The sequence below is a fragment of the Typopeltis vanoorti genome, chromosome 14 (assembly GCF_054136105.1).
Source record: "Typopeltis vanoorti isolate ZY-2024b chromosome 14, IOZ_Tvanoo_1.0, whole genome shotgun sequence".
NCBI classification, from domain to species: Eukaryota; Metazoa; Arthropoda; class Arachnida; order Uropygi; family Thelyphonidae; genus Typopeltis; species Typopeltis vanoorti.
The window spans coordinates 95412877-95432669 of NC_143562.1; the positions used below are offsets into that span (position 1 = coordinate 95412877).

At 33.2% G+C, this 19793-nt stretch overlaps 1 protein-coding gene across 1 annotated transcript in view; it reads left to right on the forward strand.

Moving 5' to 3' along the window:
* The window catches only part of LOC150099779 (protein phosphatase 1 regulatory subunit 3C-like), a 65215-nt gene extending 45653 nt beyond the window's left edge, over positions 1-19562 (forward strand). The window contains exons 2-3 of the mRNA XM_090403860.1: positions 6664-7799; positions 14610-19562. Of these exons, the coding sequence (XP_090259986.1) occupies positions 6687-7568 (882 nt within the window). The 5' untranslated portion in view covers positions 6664-6686 and the 3' untranslated portion in view covers positions 7569-7799; positions 14610-19562. The remainder of the gene's footprint in view (positions 1-6663; positions 7800-14609) is intronic.
* The last annotated feature ends 231 nt before the right edge of the window (positions 19563-19793 follow it).

Below are 19793 nucleotides of genomic sequence, written 5' to 3' on the forward strand. Positions count from 1 at the left end.
CTAGTGTATAGTATGTCCGATAAACGTTATGTGTTCCTGGAGTCTGCCTGTTCTATGGGATAAAAACCACTGCAAATTGCCTCAAGAGACCAATTAAGAATAAATAACCACTTTTCTAAAGGTTTCTTGAGTTCTAGATAGAAACTCAGGTCTTTCCAATTGAAAGGCAAATATCATCATCCTTGTGACTACACTAATGAGGCGCTGGTGTTTCAGAACAGTTGTTTTTCATTTTGATCTATTCAAACGACCATGTTCACAGGTGCAAATCCCATATGATGGTAAATGTAATTGCACTTACATTCGATTACCAAAGTTGAACAGAAGGCTGCTAACCTAGAAAGATAATTGTCTCTCAGGTACTCAATGATAATTGTCGAGATATTGGATAATTTTCCCTCCCTTCTCCAGTATATAATGGCTAAATTAAAATCGCTTCCTATCTTTCAAGGATTGCAAAGATCTTTTAATTTTATGTAAGAATGGATGTAAATAAATTAAAAATGATAATTTTTTAAATATTTAAATCCATTTTATTTACTAATCTAAACTACTCATCGCACAGCAAATTATTCAGTTTATATTTACTTTGGTAACATGACGTTCTTTAATGTCTTCACATATCCAAATTTCTCAAACATATTTTAGTATTATTATTTTATTTTATTAGCAAAAGTAATGTATACCGATTAAATAAACCGTTTTTAATAAAAAAAGATAAAAACGGAAAAGTTTCAAGAATGTATTTCCGTACATGAAAGGGATATGCATGTGATTTCTATTGACTCATCTTTATTTAATGAAGTGATGCACTTAACAGCAATTAATTTGGTACCATAGAACAGCGCTTCCCAAACTGGGGGCCGTAGGTTTTGTTGCGGGGGGGCCGTGAAATAATGAAAACAAATTGAAAATGTTTTAAGACTAAGCAGATTTTTTATCTTAAAAGAAACGTATTTAATTTTTCTTATTTCTTTTTTGTTATTTTTTATATTTTATTGGAAAAAAATCGCACATTGGTGCGGGTTCACAAATTTTGCTTCCTGCGTATTTCGGCGCTTAATGAATATTAGTAAATATATGCTTATTCATATAAGTTTCATTTCAAAGCAGAAATCTAAGAATTGCAGTTTCAGATATTTCATCTGATATTGACTTTTTGTGTAGCAGTATTGAAACACATCCATAACATTAAGTTGTTATTAAACTTCTTTTATGTTTTTAATTCTTTCTTTATTACTAATCGTTTTACGTTTCATGTGCTTGTACTGCAAATGTATAACAATATATCTATCTATATAAAAATATGAGATAATGTGCCATGTCAAATGTGTATGTAAGATGCTAAAAATGTAATATTTGCATTTGATTTTTGCAATATTCGCTGTGTATGTTTTGTATTGAATATAAATAAAATAAATATTATAATAATATATGTCTATATTACGATTTTTTTCCAGGGGGGGGGGGCTGTGAAATATTTTAATTTTTCCAAAGGGGGCTCTGACATCCAGAAGTTTGGGAAGCACGTCCATAGAACACGTCAAATGTTTTTCGAATAAGAAATGATTTGTGATGATTCGTCAAGGGGACTTTTTTTTTTTTTTATGTGCAATGTAGATTATCCTTAAAGAATCAGTTCAATGATAATATATTTTTGAACACTAAATGTTTTGGTGTTTTTTTTTTTTTTTTTGTTGTTGTTTGTTTTTCATGCGTAACATTTGGAAAAAAAAAAGGCTACCAGAAGTGTTGTCTGAACTGAATACACAAAATTATATTAACATTTTGAAGAAAAAGCTGGGCAGTTTCTGACAAAACCCTCACGACAACGTTCCAACCTTCCTGAAACTAGTCATTCTCCATCCCCCCCCCCGGATATAAGGACATATTTCTCGTCAAAATAGTACTGGAATCAAGCGTGCAACCTGTTTGACCATCGTCACCATACTAATGCACGTAAGCCGGCCACAACGACACAAAAAATCTTGCTATTATATTGATGCTCAGAAGTTGCTTTCCTTTAGAGAGTATTTCATATTTGTTTACCTTGTCAACAACAAACTGAGAATATGTACGTTACATACCATAAGCGAAGGACAGACAACCACTTCTTAAGATTCCTTAAGAAGATACGAATACTATTTCCTAAAATATTTACGATGTAGTGTACACAGTCCCCAAGTGTATATAACTTCTTGCTGAGATATTCTATAGCCTGAATAAATAAATATGCAATCGTTATTGCATTTGATAACAGAACGCCGTCAGACAAGGCACAGCCTTGAACTGCAACAGTTTTAGTTGCTTGACTAATTGCTGGAGTTGGTCCTGTTGTTTTTGAGAATACAGAGTAGTCAGTCTTGATTGTTTCGACAGGAAATGTGAGCTGTGAAAACGGATTATGATTCAGGTCAGGAACAGTCTGCTTTTCTTATAGCGGTCACCATTTCGTAAGGAAGGATACGAATAAATATGCAAAGAAAGTTAAAACATGATAGCTCAGATGAAGACGGTATGGCAAGTGTTACTTTTCTAATGGTTTCTCGCGAAGCTTAAATTTTCAAATATTTATCTTGAATAGCCGTTTCGTTTAGGCCACCTAAGCCTTCTATCGGCTTGTCTGCTAAGAAAGTATGAGACTCTTTGCAAAGCAATTGACTTAAATGTTTTACTCTAATAGCAACAATTCATCTTCAAAAACAGTACTGGAGGAAGCATGAGATTCTTAAAAAATAAATGAAATGTTTCGTTTCAAAACTTCACTCCGAGATGTAAGAATTTATTTATACTCAACGCCAGTTTGGGTGTTGAGTATATTATTTTCATATTAAATCAAATTTAAAAAAATTGAATTTTAATTTATATTCTTATGCAACTAAACATAACTTTTACAACATGCACTCCTCTTTTAGTATCTGAGAACTTTAATGGGTTATGATGTCGCTTATTTTAGTAAAAGGGGTCAGGGCCGCTTTCCACAAAAATGGCATTTCGCTATATACATGTCTGTAATTACTATCTTGAGAGATAAATATATGATCGATTTTAACTTCATTTTCAACCTTTTCCTTCTTTTTTTGTTTTATGTATCTTTTCGGAAGAAAAGAAGTAAACAGCTCAACTGCCCTACATTAATGAGTTCATACTGACCGAAGTCATTATTTCCCCTTCCCCCCATACACACACGGGGTTTAATGCTGCTTTGGAATATTTGGTTACATGTCAGAACTCACTGTAACCAAGAAATTGTCAAGATACTTTGTAAACGAAATATTTTGGACAGTGTGAATACGTGCGTAATATACAGTATGTTTTATGTTCCTCTCTCTGTCATCTGCTATTTCACTAGTATTGTATATCAGCGGTGTGCAGACTTTTCAGGTCAAGCTCCCCATTCCATTCCTATATTCGTGCTCGTGTTCACCTACACTGGTCCCGTTTCACTAGAAACTAACGTTAGCACGTTAAAAAAAAATAAAATAAGACTAATTTAGAAGAGTGCTACAAACAGATAAAACAACAGATTCTTCGTTTCGTACTCCTTCAAAGGGAAAATAAGTCCCTTTGAAGGAGTCGATGATCGTTTCGGTTGTAATGCAACTGAAATTAATTAATGGAATAGAAATTAATAAAATCAGTAGAATTTTACTGATTCTATTAATTATCATTGATATAAATTGTGGTATGTCTTTCCTTTCAGTAAAGTCTGGAATTTTTCTGAGTATTATACTTCCTCCGATCCCGATTTAGGACTTCTAATGTTAATTCGTACTTTCTGATTTCCCCACCCCCTCAATGTGTACCTTGACAGCACATCAAGATATTCTTGGGGGGAATGCCAATAGTTGGTTTTGTAATAGAAATTGAAGGTAAAAGACCTTCAATGAGTGCTCAGAGGTATACGGTCACATAGCAATCTGAACAGAAACTAGGATCTGAAATTTCATTACTTATTTATATAAATATAGATTCATCGAGCCCATACGACCGCAATCAACAGCAATAAATAAAATAATACGAACGCTTGGCACAAATCCAATTGATTCAAATGAAAGTAGTTTGTCAGTACCAAGGATATTACAGCTCTAGAGTATTTACTAGAATTGTGTATCCATTCCATTTCTCGTCCGTACAAGACGGGTTGAGTCTCCTGATTGGGTATTGGACAATTTTAATATAGCCGGTTTGCCATTCTTCTGCTACATTCCACTAAGGGTAAATATTGTATATTATGTCTATAGATATGTGTATTCACGGGACCGGTTTACTAGGAGGAAGTACCCTTCCACCTTCGTATGGGGCAAGTTAACTCAACTTCAGTTGGAAAGCCCTGGTAAAGGTTCTTCGAGTTCTAGCAAGATTCTTATCCAGATTTTTTCAATCAAAGGGCTTTGTCTATACGGACTGAGCTAGGGATGATTGTGTATATAAGCATTTAACATGTCTTGAATCGCAAGCAAATAACACGTGCATTATAATGATTGTGGTTTGTATCTGAATCTAGTAGCTCCTGAAAATCGTTGAAATTTTGTGATTCCACTCAGGGAAAGAAAAAAAAAGCCACTGCACTTCATTATCTTCATCACAAACATTTCACTCGAGTAGGAGTCCCATCCACCATACTAATTCTACGACCAAAAGGTTTACAACCTTTGCATGATATAATTATCACACACACATACATAAACAATCGAGATGGTATTTACGATTAGGGTGGTGCCTGCTAGCCTTTCACTGCTACACGCTGTGGCGCTCTCTTCGACAGTCTCCAGTGAGACTTTCTACTACTTCTTCAGCATGTATGTCGCAAAAATCGGGTTAGTCGAATTGATGGCGTCTCCGCTCCACCAACTGGATGTGGTTAGACACCCATCGTGGCATGGATGTTTGTAAACGGCTTTATGATAACAGATGATTTTCCTGGTATGGGACCATCACTCTGCTCATTGGAGACGTGAAGTGGTTTAAGAAAGTTCTATGTTTGGTCTCTAGTGGATCATCTGACCCTTAGCCCAGCTAGGTACTAATGTATCATAGATTAACAATGGCTTTCGTGGTGGGATCGACCAAAAAAAAATCTAAAAGCAACCGCTTAACAAGAGTGAATAATGTGTCATTGTCAAATATGCCGCTCTGGCACATTATTGATTTGGAATATGGTGACCAGGTTAAGGGAACTAGCAGTCACACACCTCAAATTATATATGAACACTCCCCGTGTTACACGGTTTTCCACAACACCGTCCTTCCGATCAGAAGACAGCCAAGATTCTCTATCCCTTTTCTGATGTTATAAACAGTATCCATAAAAAATAAATAAAAAAATTGGAGTCACAACTGACCATGACTCGTGATACACTGGACCGTACAACCTTTTGCAATTTACTAGCAATCCAATATCTGTATTCTTTGCATCACTGCAGGCGACATTTTTTGAATAATTCGTGATATGAGAAGTATTCGATGTAAGAAAGTAAATATTATGAAACATGGATTTGAATATATATATATATATATATATATATATATATATATATATATATATATATATATGTAGAAAGTATTTTTACCTTGGGTATAAATATATATATATGTTAAAGATACCAAGCAAATTTAAACCTGGTTTTACTCCATTTCCCAAGTAAGCAAACAGACTAAAAGTCAAGTTTGCGCCTGCAATTGATGCAAGTCTAACTGATCCCACAGGTAGTGCAGGAATTAGTCTGTTTGCTTACTTGGAAAATGGAGTAAAACCAGGTTTAAATTTGCTTGGTATCTTTAACATATATATATATTTATACCCAAGGTAAAAATACTTTCTACATTTATATCTCCTCCAGAGATTTTTATTTAATAAGGTTAAAACACCTTATGGTAACTTGTTTTGGCGAAATACTTACAAGCTCTGTATTACTAAATCTTGGTATTTCTAAGCCTAGCTCCCACTGACGAGACCTCAATAAAGGTCGAAACCGGTCTGGGTAGTGGCCCCTTGCCTTTAATACAAAAACATCATACATCCCCTTCTTGGAGATGTGTTTTGGCATTAAAGGTAAATATTAAGATTAGTGATCGGAGCTTGTTCCACCTTTGCCACGAGTTGCCCTGTTCCTGCACTACCTGTGGGATCAGTTAGACTTGCATCAATTGCAGGCGCAAACTTGACTTTTAGTCTGTTTGCTTACTTGGGAAATGGAGTAAAACCAGGTTTAAATTTGCTTGGTATCTTTAACATTATATATATATATATATATATATATATTTGATACCATATTGGAAACTGTAAGCTAAGCTAGATTGTCGACCGTAGAGAACAGACGATGTGCGGGCCTCGGCCTTCTCAGTTGTTTCGATAAACCTAAGCGCTACACCTAATAAATTTTATATACTTGCTTCAGTAATGCTCTCAAAAATGTAAGGTTATTTTTACTAGTGATGCACGAACCCATAAATTTCGCTATCAAGTCACTCATATTCCCTCTATCAGTTGCACTGTTTAGATCCTCTTCGCGAAGTACACGTCATACTCAAATACACTTTCGTTCATTTTGTTGGAGGGGCGTGGTTATATTATTAATGAAAACTTTTCATCCAAACAGAATATAGATGCTTTGAACTTATATACTGTGTAATTAATTAATCAATCTTATTATTTTTCAGGTGATCCTATTTTACAACCAGCCATGCCAGTTGATTATGAGATGATTCTGTCAACCTCTCCTCCTATTTTCAGTCATTCAGCGATCACAGATTTTCGGTATTCCAACGGCCACCGAGGAAAATTTAGTAACGCCTTAAATACATTGAATGGCCTACGAACGCATATTTCGGAAATGCCATCTTCTCGGTCGTGTTTGGTTAAGGAAGACGTCCTTGATGACTCACACGATAGAACCAATCACCATAAGAAGAGAGTATGTTTTGCTGATGACATCGGACTCTCTTTAACACATGTGCGCATCATGACGGAACCATCAGACTGCCCACCCCAGTGGACGGACCAATTTTTGGAACAAGTAACCCAAGGAATCAAACCCCACGTAGCATCGGAACATCGATGGGATCCTCTATTTGCACAGCCTGCATCGGATTACATGGAGTTCCGTACCCGAATAGAACGGAACTTTGTATCTCTAGAAAATGTTATTATCAAAGGAGACGAGGATACTGTAACAGGAACTATTAAGGTAAAGAACGTCGCCTTCGGGAAAGAAGTATTCTTACGTGCCACTTTTGACAAATGGGTGACCCATAAAGATTTCCCAGCCACGTTTGTTCCTAGTGGTGTAGAGGGATCATCCCAATATGACACATTTTCGTTTTCTTTTGCTATCCCTCCCTCAGCAATTAAATTTCAAACTGTGGAGTTTTGCGTGTATTTTAAATGCAACGAAAAGGAATACTGGGACAATAACGGTGGTATCAATTATAGACTGATAGTAGCCAGCAAAAAAGTCCGGCCTCCTTTACCAAGACAATTCAACGATGCCGTCAAAGCTGACTTCGATTCCTGGGCGGAATTTGCAAGTTGGAATCACTTAATCGTGGAAGGCCCTTACTGGTGACTTGAAATAGGGAAGTTTTCTGCATCCAGTTTATACTGTATGCATAATGTGAACATTTTGACAAGATATAGGGTTATGCAATAGATTTTGTTGGTTGCCTCTATTTTGTGATAGATATATTTCGCTGTTTATGATACTATGTGTGTGCGTGTTTGTATCTCTTTCTCTCTCTCTATATATATATGTCTGTGTGTGAAGTACAGTATGAAGAACAATACAGTATGAAGAAAAGTAAGTAACAACAGGCATGCCTTGAAATATTTTAAACTTTGATGGATATATTAGACCTTCATTTATGATAAATGTGTTCCTCTCTTAACAACACTAAACTGCCTAAGGGGAGTTGGTTGCAATCAAGTTTCATTACTTCTGAAGAAAAAATATCCCTATGACTAGTTTATTTTATTTTCATAACTTCCAGAAAAATAAATGACACATACCATTATTGTTCCATAATATTTGGTTTTTCATTAGTAGTATACCAGCAAATATGCGAGACTATATTTATTTTTATACTACTGAAATGTGTAAAGAACATTACAACTTCAGTAGTGTTGGAACATTGCTGAAATGTTTGCAAACAGAATTTTACCACCAAATTCAGTCAAATCTCAATGTTACATTTTGTGGTCTAAAGAGAAAATAACAGTAAATTTTAGAGAAGGTGAGGAAGACTACATAGCTTGCCCTAGAAATCAAACTATTATTACATCCCCCCCCCCCACACACACACCTAGTCCTCCCTGTTTTGTCTGAAAGTTAGTTGAATAAAAAAAAAAAGGGTGGTTGATGCGACATATATAAAAGATTAAACACTTGTTTGATTTCATACATTACTATATAACAGGGGTGGCCAGAGTTTTTGCAGCAAGAGCCCTAGTTACCTACCAGAAATTGTTAAGAGCCACATCCCAAAGGTCAATGTCAGTCATATACGTACACATATAAATACAATATCATTTATAAGGAAAAAAAGTTTTTGAAACATTTATTATTACATATTTTTTACTTACTCTTTACTAGTAGAAGGTTTATGGATTTCTAAGTTAGCAACTAATTTTTGATAATTTGGTTTGTAATTAATAATTGAACTTATTAATTCTTTCAAATGTTGGTTTGTTAATTGAGAACGATACTTGGATTTTACAAATTTCATCGTTGAGTACAGTGATTCAACATCATACGTCGATCCAAAAATTGATAATGCTGCATTTTTTAAATGGCTGTAATGGTAGGTACACAGTTTCAAAATTCATTGATTGAATTTGCTGATTTATGTAACATTTTAAGACCTTCGTCTTCTTGCAGTTCTATTAACTCCATTTCTCCTGATGTCGTTTCAGGAAGTAAACTTTTTAAAAGCGAGAAACCGTTGTTAATTACATCAATTTCAAATGGATTTAATAGAAATGCGATAAATGGTTTTAATTCTTGTAAGTCTACAAATAGTTCTTCAAAATCGTCCAACAGGTTGTTTAATTTTGTTCGATAGTTACTGATGGCTGTAGGAAGAATATCACATCCTGAAGTCGCTTTTTTCAAACGTGAAAAGTGATTGAATGTCTTTTCACTTATATTTTTTGAAAAAGTTTTAATTTTTTTTTTAAACTAAAAATGCTCACTCAATTCTGAAATATTCTTGTCATTGCCTTGCAGCGACACATTGAAATTTTGTAAATGTTCCATTATATCGGTAAAAAATATTAAGTGCTGGATCCATTCATTGTTTTTTAATTGCGGATATGATTGCTTTTTTATATCTAGGAATTCGATAATAGGTTCCAATAAAGCTACAAATTTGTTAAATACATCGTATGTAGATAACCATCTCACTATGCAGTACAACGATAAATCATTTGTTCATTCAAATCAAATTCATCAATAAAATTTCGAAACTGACGGTGGTTTTTTTGCATTGGTCCGAATAAAATTTACGATTTTTATGAGTGGTGTAAACACATGTTCAAAATTAAAGTGTTTTGCAACAAGATGTTATCGATGCAAAATACAATAATTGGAATGAAATCAGGAATGCTGTCATCTTTTTTTAACAGTCCAATTAATCCTACATTCTTAACCACCATTGCTGCTGCTCCATCAGTAGCCACACTTACTAATTTACTTTTTGGAACATTTTTAAGGGCAACATCAAGAGCTTCCTTAATATCAACGCCACGAGTAAGTACTATCTTTTAATGCTATTAAATCTAATAATTCTTCTCGCGTCACTCCGTCCTCAAGAACGAAACGAATAAAAATTGCCAATTGTGGTTGGTCTGTAATGTCAGTTGATTCGTCAAGCGTGAAACTAAATGCTACAATCTTTTATATCGTTTTCTAATTTTGATAATAAATCCACGTTTATTTCTGAAATTCGACGTTCACTTGTATGTCGGTAATTAACTTTAAAAGTTTTGAATTATTAGGGTCCAGTGACTCAATTGTATCAAGAATGTTTTTGCTTAATAAATTCCCCTTCGGTATAAGGTAGTTTTGCACTTGCGATGTTCCATGATATTTTAAAACTAGCCTCTATTACAGTCTTAGATTCTTAAGTAAATTTTGTCATGAAGTTAATTTGGTTATTAACTGAAGATTTCAACACGATTTAATCTTTTTAATTCGTATTTCAGATTTTTCTGGATATTGAAACGAAAACTCGCGATGTAATTTTTCATAATGACGTTTTAACTTCCTTACTTTGAAATTGCTCACTGTTGAACTACAGTTGAGGCAAAAAGCGTTATCATTTTTCCCGATAAAAGCATAGTCTTCTTCCCATTCTTCCTTAAAATTTCTATGTTCGTCGATATACTTCCGCTTCTGTTTATTTTCAAGAGTCATGCTGCTAAATATTCTATAATAAAATTTTAATATTTAAATCATTTGGAATTTAAATTATTACCTTTTTTTTTATTAATATACGAAATTCAGTAATGTATCTTTTTAAATTTTCTGACAAGGTAATATAAATATAACTACATTGCCGAACAGCAAATTTCATCAAGCCACTCAAAAACATTGCCCAATCGAGCAGCAAAATATAGCTTATCAGGGATGACAAACAAACATCGATGATTTTTAGAAAAGCATCGATTTTTTTCCTATTGTTTTGGCTTTGCCTCGAGTTTTTTAAATTATTATCATCATTCAGAAAAACTATTAGGTGATTGCCCCACGTCTGCTAGAAAATTAAGAAACATTATAAATATTTTTTTCTTTATTAGTTCAATAAAACTTTTGAATAAAAAGTTGAATAGCCGCAATAAAACTTATGCGGCTCGCGGGCCACCGTGGCTATATAATGTCGTAAAATCTAATGAAAAAAAAAAATTGGATTACAATTTCATCCAGAATGATTCATTTACCGACTAAAAATTTCTCGCAATCTTCTTAGACATAATCCAAAGTAACCCAATCCTTGATTAACGTAAAAAAAAAGGGGGTGGGATTATACTTCAATATGCTGTATCGATAAATTTCTAGTATCTTTTTAATTACAGTTGCAATATTTACTCTAAATATTTTACCTGCTCTCAAAATTATTCGTGTAGCTGAAGGGACGTAGTTATATTTTACAATTTTAGAACCTACGTAATGAGGATATATGTTCTCAAGAATCCTTCTAGAAGGTGAGAAATCTTTGAGCTTTCAAAAGTGAGTTAGTCAGTCTCATACGATGTGGCAGGATTTCTTCACCGACTTGAGGTAATTTGTAGCCACAGATATTGCAGACGATATAGAGATGGGATTGATCCTATCATTACCAAAAGTAGATTTATTAGACTTGGTTGTAATGGACTATTAGGCTTAATAGGCAAAGGAAGATTGAATGGGAATAAGCTTTACTTTGTACTCGTATTGCAATTAAGTTTTAATAACTTGTGGCAATGTCACCATTATTCTAGAAATCTGCTCCTGACATTTTACAACAAACAAAGTAGTGCATACTTCTATTAAGGCAAAGAAGATCTATTTGAATATTATCCTTCTTCAACTAAGGTGGTGGATACTATCGATTTAAAATCTTTGTCGCTATCGAACATTATTCGAAATTAACCAGTTTCATGTCATGAAACAGGTTCTTCGAGTATCTTTCTTACCCCGTTTTTTTTTTTTTTTTCCTAAGAGCGGCTTACGAAGGTCTTCCCTACCAAGTTAATTATCTGGTTTTCTTTACCTTTTTAATATAACTCTTCTTTAGAACGTGCGATCATCTTTCGTGACCAAAAATAAAATGCATTTCAAACTTATATCATTTTAACTAATCGAACCCTTCTTTAATTTTTCTTTATTTTTTTGTTTTGTTTTGCGAAAGTGGCTGCATGTCTTAATGAAATTAGATTGTATGCGTCACTGTGTGTGCTATTCCCCTTAATGATTTAATTTTCATTAATTATGTTTGTCAGTTTCCGATCGTCACGCTTTGAACTGCTATTACTTTTGTCTACCTAACACTGGCACTGATGTTAATCATTCTCCTGATTTATTCCTGCACATAACTTCGGTAAATTAAGATGTATTGAAAACTTTCTTACGTAAAATAAAAATAGGAAAGTTTAAATTATTCTGTACCTGCCTTGTTTAGTTTTCCTATTAATAACACATGCTTTCCGACTGGAGATGTCTTACTTGAAAAACCTGCTTACGACTGACCTAATAGTGAATATCACTTCGGGATCTAACCTTGCAACTTATTTGTAGCCAACATCATAAGTAGCACTCAAACTTGTCCTGGTAGTGAACCTTGCATATTAACATAATCAAGTTTTTTTTTTTTTTTTTTTAGCTTCAGTTCCCTGCCAGCATAAGAAGAAAAGTTACAAATCTTCCTGATGTGGAGTGATTACACAACTTTAACGTTAAAGCAATCACAACTTGTAATTTAGGCATAAATTATGCTTATAATTACACATGCAATTTAAGCTGTATATAGGTAACATTCAGCGTAATACATTGTGAAGTGCCTCCAAATTCTGATCGCCTTAAGTGGCATTGGTCATATTTCGTTCTTTAGTCGGGGTAATACACAGAATAACATAGCGAGTGGGAGTAGGGTATACACCCTCCCCCCTCTATCTGTACCAACAGTAACATTGGACTTTATATTGTTATCAAAATAGCGTAACAGATAACAGTAATTTACGGGAATATCGACATTGCAGTTACTAAAATTAGATGAGCTGTAATGCTAACACTGCAAGTGGAATCTTGTTATTTCAGAAATAAAATCGTTTTCTTTCAGATGTCGATTTAATTCGAAGAACGATTGATTTTTTTTAAAATATATATTTTTAAATCTCGACAACTCTGACGAAAATGCTTTTACAGCATTGAGTAAATTTTGTGCTATCTATAATAAGCGTAAATACATTTTGTTCTCATTAGCAAAGAGACTAAATCTCGTCTACTTGTATGACATTTTACACAACACAGGCAACAAAAAAAATGGAACGACTTGCGGAGTTGAACGAACTGAACGACTAGTTAGAATTATATATTTCTAAAGCTTGATTTATTTCTAAATTTCACACACGGTCATTCACATCTTTATGTTAACGTGGAGGTTCACAATCAGAAGTGACGAGAGGGACTAAGATCAGTGGTCTGGGCCCGACTATGTTGCATATGTGATTTTGGCATTCTGAATATTATCATGATTAACAGTTCACCCTTACTGTGTGTGGCGTTTTTTTTTTTTCCCCCTTACCGGGAGCCCGAAATCCCTCTCATGGGCTCCGGTGGTTCCAACCACTATTCACAACAGTGGTCGGAACAATAATACAGAAAACCTGTTTTGGCCTTTCGATAATATCGATCTCTTGATTTGATACTCATAAAACATTGAGTGCTCTATAAGCGTTTCTGACCCTTTCTCATAAACGAAAGGGACAGAAGAAAGAGAGGGAGGGGAATGCATATAAAATATTTTACTGAGAATGGATCATAGAATTTTTTGCGGTCAGTAGCTGTACTCATATTTAGGGGCGACTCATGCATAGGCACTGCGGAACTGCAGCACCCCCAATTTTTCTCGATATATAAATATTTATTTATATTTGCTTGTAATATTTAATTTCATCATCAACAATCCTATACAATTCTCTTATTTTGTATAAAAAATAATAAAAATCCATCTTGTAGCACTTAGGAGAGCTAAGGACGCTAGCAGCACTGTGTTTACCACAGTGTCATATTGTTACTCCCGCAAGCATATGCACATCATAGTGAGATGCGAGCTATTAACGTAATACGGCACTGTCCATTGCGCAGTTCCACTGTTGTTTATATGCAGTTTGTGCCAGTAGGAGTCTTCATAGTGCTTGTCGTGTTTACTCTGTCTCTTTAATTTGGACATTACAATTAAAGACATAACATTGTTATAGTTTTTTATTTTAGAACATTATTGGGGTTATTGACAATTATGACCTCAGAATTTTTAAGTAATACTAAACTGTATAATTTTATCGATAATAAACAATATTTTTTCATGTTTTTAATTTTTTTTAAAATTTTTACCATAATTTTGATATTTTATCCAAACACGTATACACTGGCAGTGTGTATGTATATTTCGAAAGTTGCAGCACCCCCACGATTTCAAGCCACAAGCCGCCACTGCTCATATTAAATATTACTTTCTAGGATCATGGGCTACGTTTCTCACAACGTCCCAATTCCCGTTAAAAGTAATGGATCCTTAAAAATTGTGAAATATGAGGAAAGGGACAAATGCTTGTTAGGTTTTTATTTTATTTTATTTTTACAGGTTTCTTGTTTTATTAGCATACTTTACTTCAATTCTTTAGTAATGATATTTTATAAATTTTAAGTTTGTGTTATGATTCAAAATAGCATACAGACAGTTTTGTTATTTAACCGGAAAAAACAAGCAAACCTTGAATATACGCACACTACAGACACAACAGGCCTTAGCCGTAAATAATTAAATCAGGTTTGAAAGCGTTTGTAGACTGTAAGGCCAATTATACCAAATAAGGAAGAAGTTACTACATTGTTTTATTTATTTTTTTTTTTCAGGTGCTTCTTTCATTTGCGACAGATTGTACAGAGATCAAAGACTGTCAAGCAGATGCTTTGAAATAGTGTTCCTGTGTATTAGCAAGAACCCGTGTTTCTTTCGTTGATTTCACTTAAATAATGGGTGCCTTCATAAAGAAGAATAATATCATGCTCAGAGAAATGAAATGCACCAGCAATATTTTTAAGAAATCGGCGGAAAAGAATATAAATAAGAATTTATTTATTGCAGATGATGAACATCATTTCAAAATTGTAAATTAGGAAAGAAAAAAGTGGAGGCGGGCTTATTTTGCAATGTATATACTGATATTAATGTAGCAGCTCCTTTTTGACTGTTTATCATGACTTTTTATGCTGCTATAAAATCAATAACACAGTGATATTTAAAGCAAATAATTTTTGTGCTTTATGCTAGGCTTTAGTTTATGACTCACATACTCTCCTGTTACTTAACAATTATGCCAAATACACACGTAAACAAAGTATTTTATCATGTTTTATCTTATCTTTTTCATATACCTTGGCTGAGTAAATATTACAAGTCATTGTTCGTTCTTTCTTGTTAAGTACAGTACTCGTATTTTTATATTATGACTATTTGTGAGTAGCAATAATATTGTTCTTTGTACAAAATGAGATTATATAAGTCATTCTTCCTTCTGTGTCATTCTACGTCACACGAGGAGATACAGTGATGTGGTAAATACTTCTATAATTCGCATAATCTAAGATAGTTTTGTTCCTAATTATTGTGATTTTAAGATGCTTGTTTCTTCAGAATAACAGCCGATCAAGCTGATGAACTATATATTAGAAGTACATCACTTCAAATGTTATTCCTTCAGCATTATGATTTTATTAGTCTCTCCTCATCTTATTGTCTTTTAATAGAGAGAGAGAGCGCAAATCTTTGTAAAAAATCCGTAGCGTGTTATCATTGTATATTTCCTAAATATACAGAGCAGGTATTCATACCTTGTACGATATAAATTTAAACACTTAATTATTTTAAAATATGAATATATCCCTGTATTCTTAGAATAGTTTTTTTTTCCCAACAACAATTTTTCTCCAGATTGTTTCATTCTTTGTTATCTTTTGTAATTTGATACGCGCTTATATTTCTCTTCTGATGAAGTCATAACCGCACCTGTCCAAGTCTGACTCGGTTTTTATTTTTGCTATTTTTTCTTTTAAGTACGTACTTCGCTAATGTCAGCTCCAAATTACCATTCCACTTCAGATTAAGCCACTTACATTTTTGAATATTAATAAGAATGAACTGCTTTAAAATTTTGATTTTCCTCATAACAAGAAAAACAGAAATTTAAATTAAGCGACTAATGCATGTCACACGTGCATTTGAGAACATATTCTTCCAATTTTATGAAACTTGTGCCAACTAACACATTCAGCTTCTGAAAAGCCATACAACTGAACCACTCCCATAGTACAAACTGTGCAGCAGATTTACAATCTTTTGTGGTATGATTCACATTAGTAAATATATAGCATATAAGATGAGGTGTCATATGCTGCAATAATATGTAGGCCTACTGTAAGAATAGTTTTTGCTAATTAGGAAGTGCTAACTAGAATTGTTAGGATCTATACTGTGAAAAAAAATAACGAATACTTTCAACAGTTTATCATCTTTTGGTAATATAAATTTAGGTAAGAGTAAGTAATTTTACCACAATGTAGGTAATTGTTTACTCCTTTTTCAGTAACCACTATGTGGTGCTATCGATATTGGTAATAACACATTTTCAGTGCTTCCAAATGCTGTTGTTGACTTGAAACGTGTTAATCCATTCGGTGAAAATATTGTCATTATTATCTAGTTGATGTTATCCTTGCTTGCGTGTAAACATAAGAAAAGTTTAAGGGGGGGGAGGAGGAGGAGTTCTTATGATTGATTCAGCAGTATGCTAAAATACATGAAATTATATTATTATTTTCAATCATATATGTCAATTACAACAAACAGTTTGCACAAAAAATATATCCATTAACATTATTTATTATATTCACTGTTTTTATACCAAGTGCAGTTGAAAGATGACATCCCAGTGTGGAGATAATACACGGTATTTGTGAAGGTTTTGTCTCTACCATTGAGATTTAAAAAGATCAAAACCCGCGGACGTTTACTCTCTTAAATACACTATGAAAGAAAGACTGATCTAGCCATCATATCTGGAGAGAGGATAAAAGCGCAATTCATTATACTAGTTGTAAAAAAAAAAAAAAATTTTAAAAGGGGTGAAGGCAATTTTTCTGATTACGCATACTTAGGAAGTATGATTAACTTGAATGAGGTTAACTGCTCTCGGTATAAAAAAAAAAAAAAAAAAAAAAAGTCATAAACGCAAACTTCTGTTTGTTTTAGCTTGAGCATAATATGAATGAAAACAAAGACATAATTTATACTGCAATATTCTCTACACGCATAGGCATATGCAAGCGCAGTTTAGAATATCGAATTAATTAGGAAAGGAGTTGGAAAGTCCAATAGACGACATGAACGTGGTCAGATATCATATTCTAAATCTTTTTCGGTTTTCATTTGCATCTGAGCAGCTGTGAATGCCCCTCTTGAATCCAATTTTGAGTCACAGGCAGACCATGTACAATGAAATGAAGATTCTCAGTAAGGAAGACAATCCTGTCACATCGTATTCGAATGTCCCATAATCTTTTATATAATCGTCTATTACATAATTGACTGAGTAAACTCCTTTAAACGTATTTTGAGATCCACATCAAGATCTTAAAAGCTTTATTAGAATTTATTTTAAGCGAAGCCGTATTGAATGTTACAGAGAATATTATAGTTGTAGACCAATATTACTGCTAATTTTGTATATAATAAATGTTTATGTATCTTTTATCTATTTAATTTCTGCTGAACTCTAATGATATTTCAAATCGCATCATTTGCATTAATGATGGCCATGAGACCTGTCCGAAGATTCTGCAAGAAATGAAGTTTATGTAAGTAATACCATTGAATTCATCTTAGAGATCGTGTATTCCAAATCTATTTCGTAAACCGTATTTGTTCCGCGTATTTATTATTGCCCTTAGGATTGAGAATCTTTATTATTTAAAGAGGGTAGAAAAGCGAGGGAATGCGAAGTGATTACAACTGCATTAAGCGAGATCCATTCTACTTTCTTGAATGTAGTAGAAAATGTGAATGATAAAAAATAATATTGTGGTCTCTTTCTATTTATGTTGTGTAATATTTCTTTACCACGACATAAATTCCATTTGCTAAGAGGATTTTTTTTCTTCATTATGTTTCAGTAGTGAAAAATAGTACTACTTTCTCTACTCTGTTTCAATTAATTCGTCAAAAATCCAATATCCCTGTTTATTTATAAAAAATTATAGTAGTGGTCTACAACTATAATATTCTCTGTGGATGTTTCTAATTACCGTTGACAGTCCGAAGTTTTGGTTTGAGAGTGAAGAACAGTATTTTGCTAGTGAGGATCCTTAAAAAAAGGAAGAAAAAAAAAAAAACCCTTTGGAGCCATGACCTCCATATGTCTATATAGATACATTGTATAAAGTATACGTTACGTGGCGTCTTAGATATCGAACATTAAGCAAATAAACAAATACTTGAATACCCAATGGCTATCTTATGAGACTCGCTGAATTAGGTTCCCATTTGGGATGTTAGAAAAACTGTAAAGACATCCACAGTCTGTTAGTTTAAAGACCCAGTTAATGCGAATGTTTTTTAAAACTATAGTGATTACTAAATATAACTTTTCTTATATTTAGCCAAAGTGATGACAGTTAATAAGAAAGGACTCCATTAAAGAGGAAGGAGTTTGGAAGAAACTCTACCCACAGTTAAGCGAAAACACAAAGTTTTGAATCATCTTTGGAATGAGGCAGCAACGCCTATGATGAAGATAACGAATCAGTTGGCTGCAGTCTCCTAAAAATGCAAATCAGTTGCTAAACTCGCATGAAAAGATCATACTAATGAGGAACTTATTGAAATGCTAGAGTAAGAAACAATTAAAGAAGAAGAAAAAAATGAACCTAATCCCACACCCTGGGTTTACATTAAAAAGACTTAGATTATATTTTACAAAAATTTGCATTACAGACTTCCAAATTTTTAATAGAGATTCGAAGTGCTTAGGTAAAGAAGATTCATAGATCTCATGGTAGAGAAATTTATCCAAAAAAAATTAGTTAAGAAGAAATTACATGTATATTTTTATTTTAAAAAGATTAAAATACTAAATCCTATGACATTTTCACATTTGAGTAATTAAATAAATATTTTAAACTTTGACCATTTCAGTGTTGTGATATTATATATTTCAAACTGTATTTCCAGGAACGTAATTTCAATTCACATTGAACATATGGGAACTTTAGATTCGCTTTAAGACTGCTCTTAAAGATGGCAAGAACCAATCAGTCGTAACTGGTTCCCGCCATATTTAAGTACTGTGGGTTTACAATGTTTTAAACATGATTAACAAAATTTGAGTATTTCTAACTAACAACCGAATGAGTGGACTAGCTCAACAACTAATGCACTCTTTGTCACGTTAAGTTTAATTAGCTCTTATGGATATATAATCCTTAGCAATTTTAAGTTTTACTTACGTTTGCTTTTACTCTGAAAGTATTCTATGATGTTATTGGTTTCATTTCTTTTGTTTGCTAGTTGAAACTTAAAACTTGACTGCTGGATATTGTTACTGATAGTGCTTTTCTTTTCATAAGCATTTATAAAATTAATTACCTATATGTAGTTATAACAGAATGCACATTTTTAATCTTTTGCAGTAAATAGCGCTGATAGAAAATGTCAAAGGATACTGTTACAAATTGTTCACATAGTTACAGTCCATGTAAATGAGAAATGCGATATTGTAGCCATTATGTAAATAAAGGATATGTACATATACGTATATCTCTGTATTTGATTGTAATGTTTAGAAATAACGTAAATAATGGTTTGCAATAAAAAGGAAATCAAGTAAAATGTAACACTACAAATAACATGCATCGTTTTAACAAATGGATGAAAAATTTAAAACTTTCTAATATCTGTAGTTCTAACCCCAGCCATAGCATTACGTTGATTGGAATAAGGTATCCAACAAAATATGGAAAGGACAACGTGCTATAATATTTATT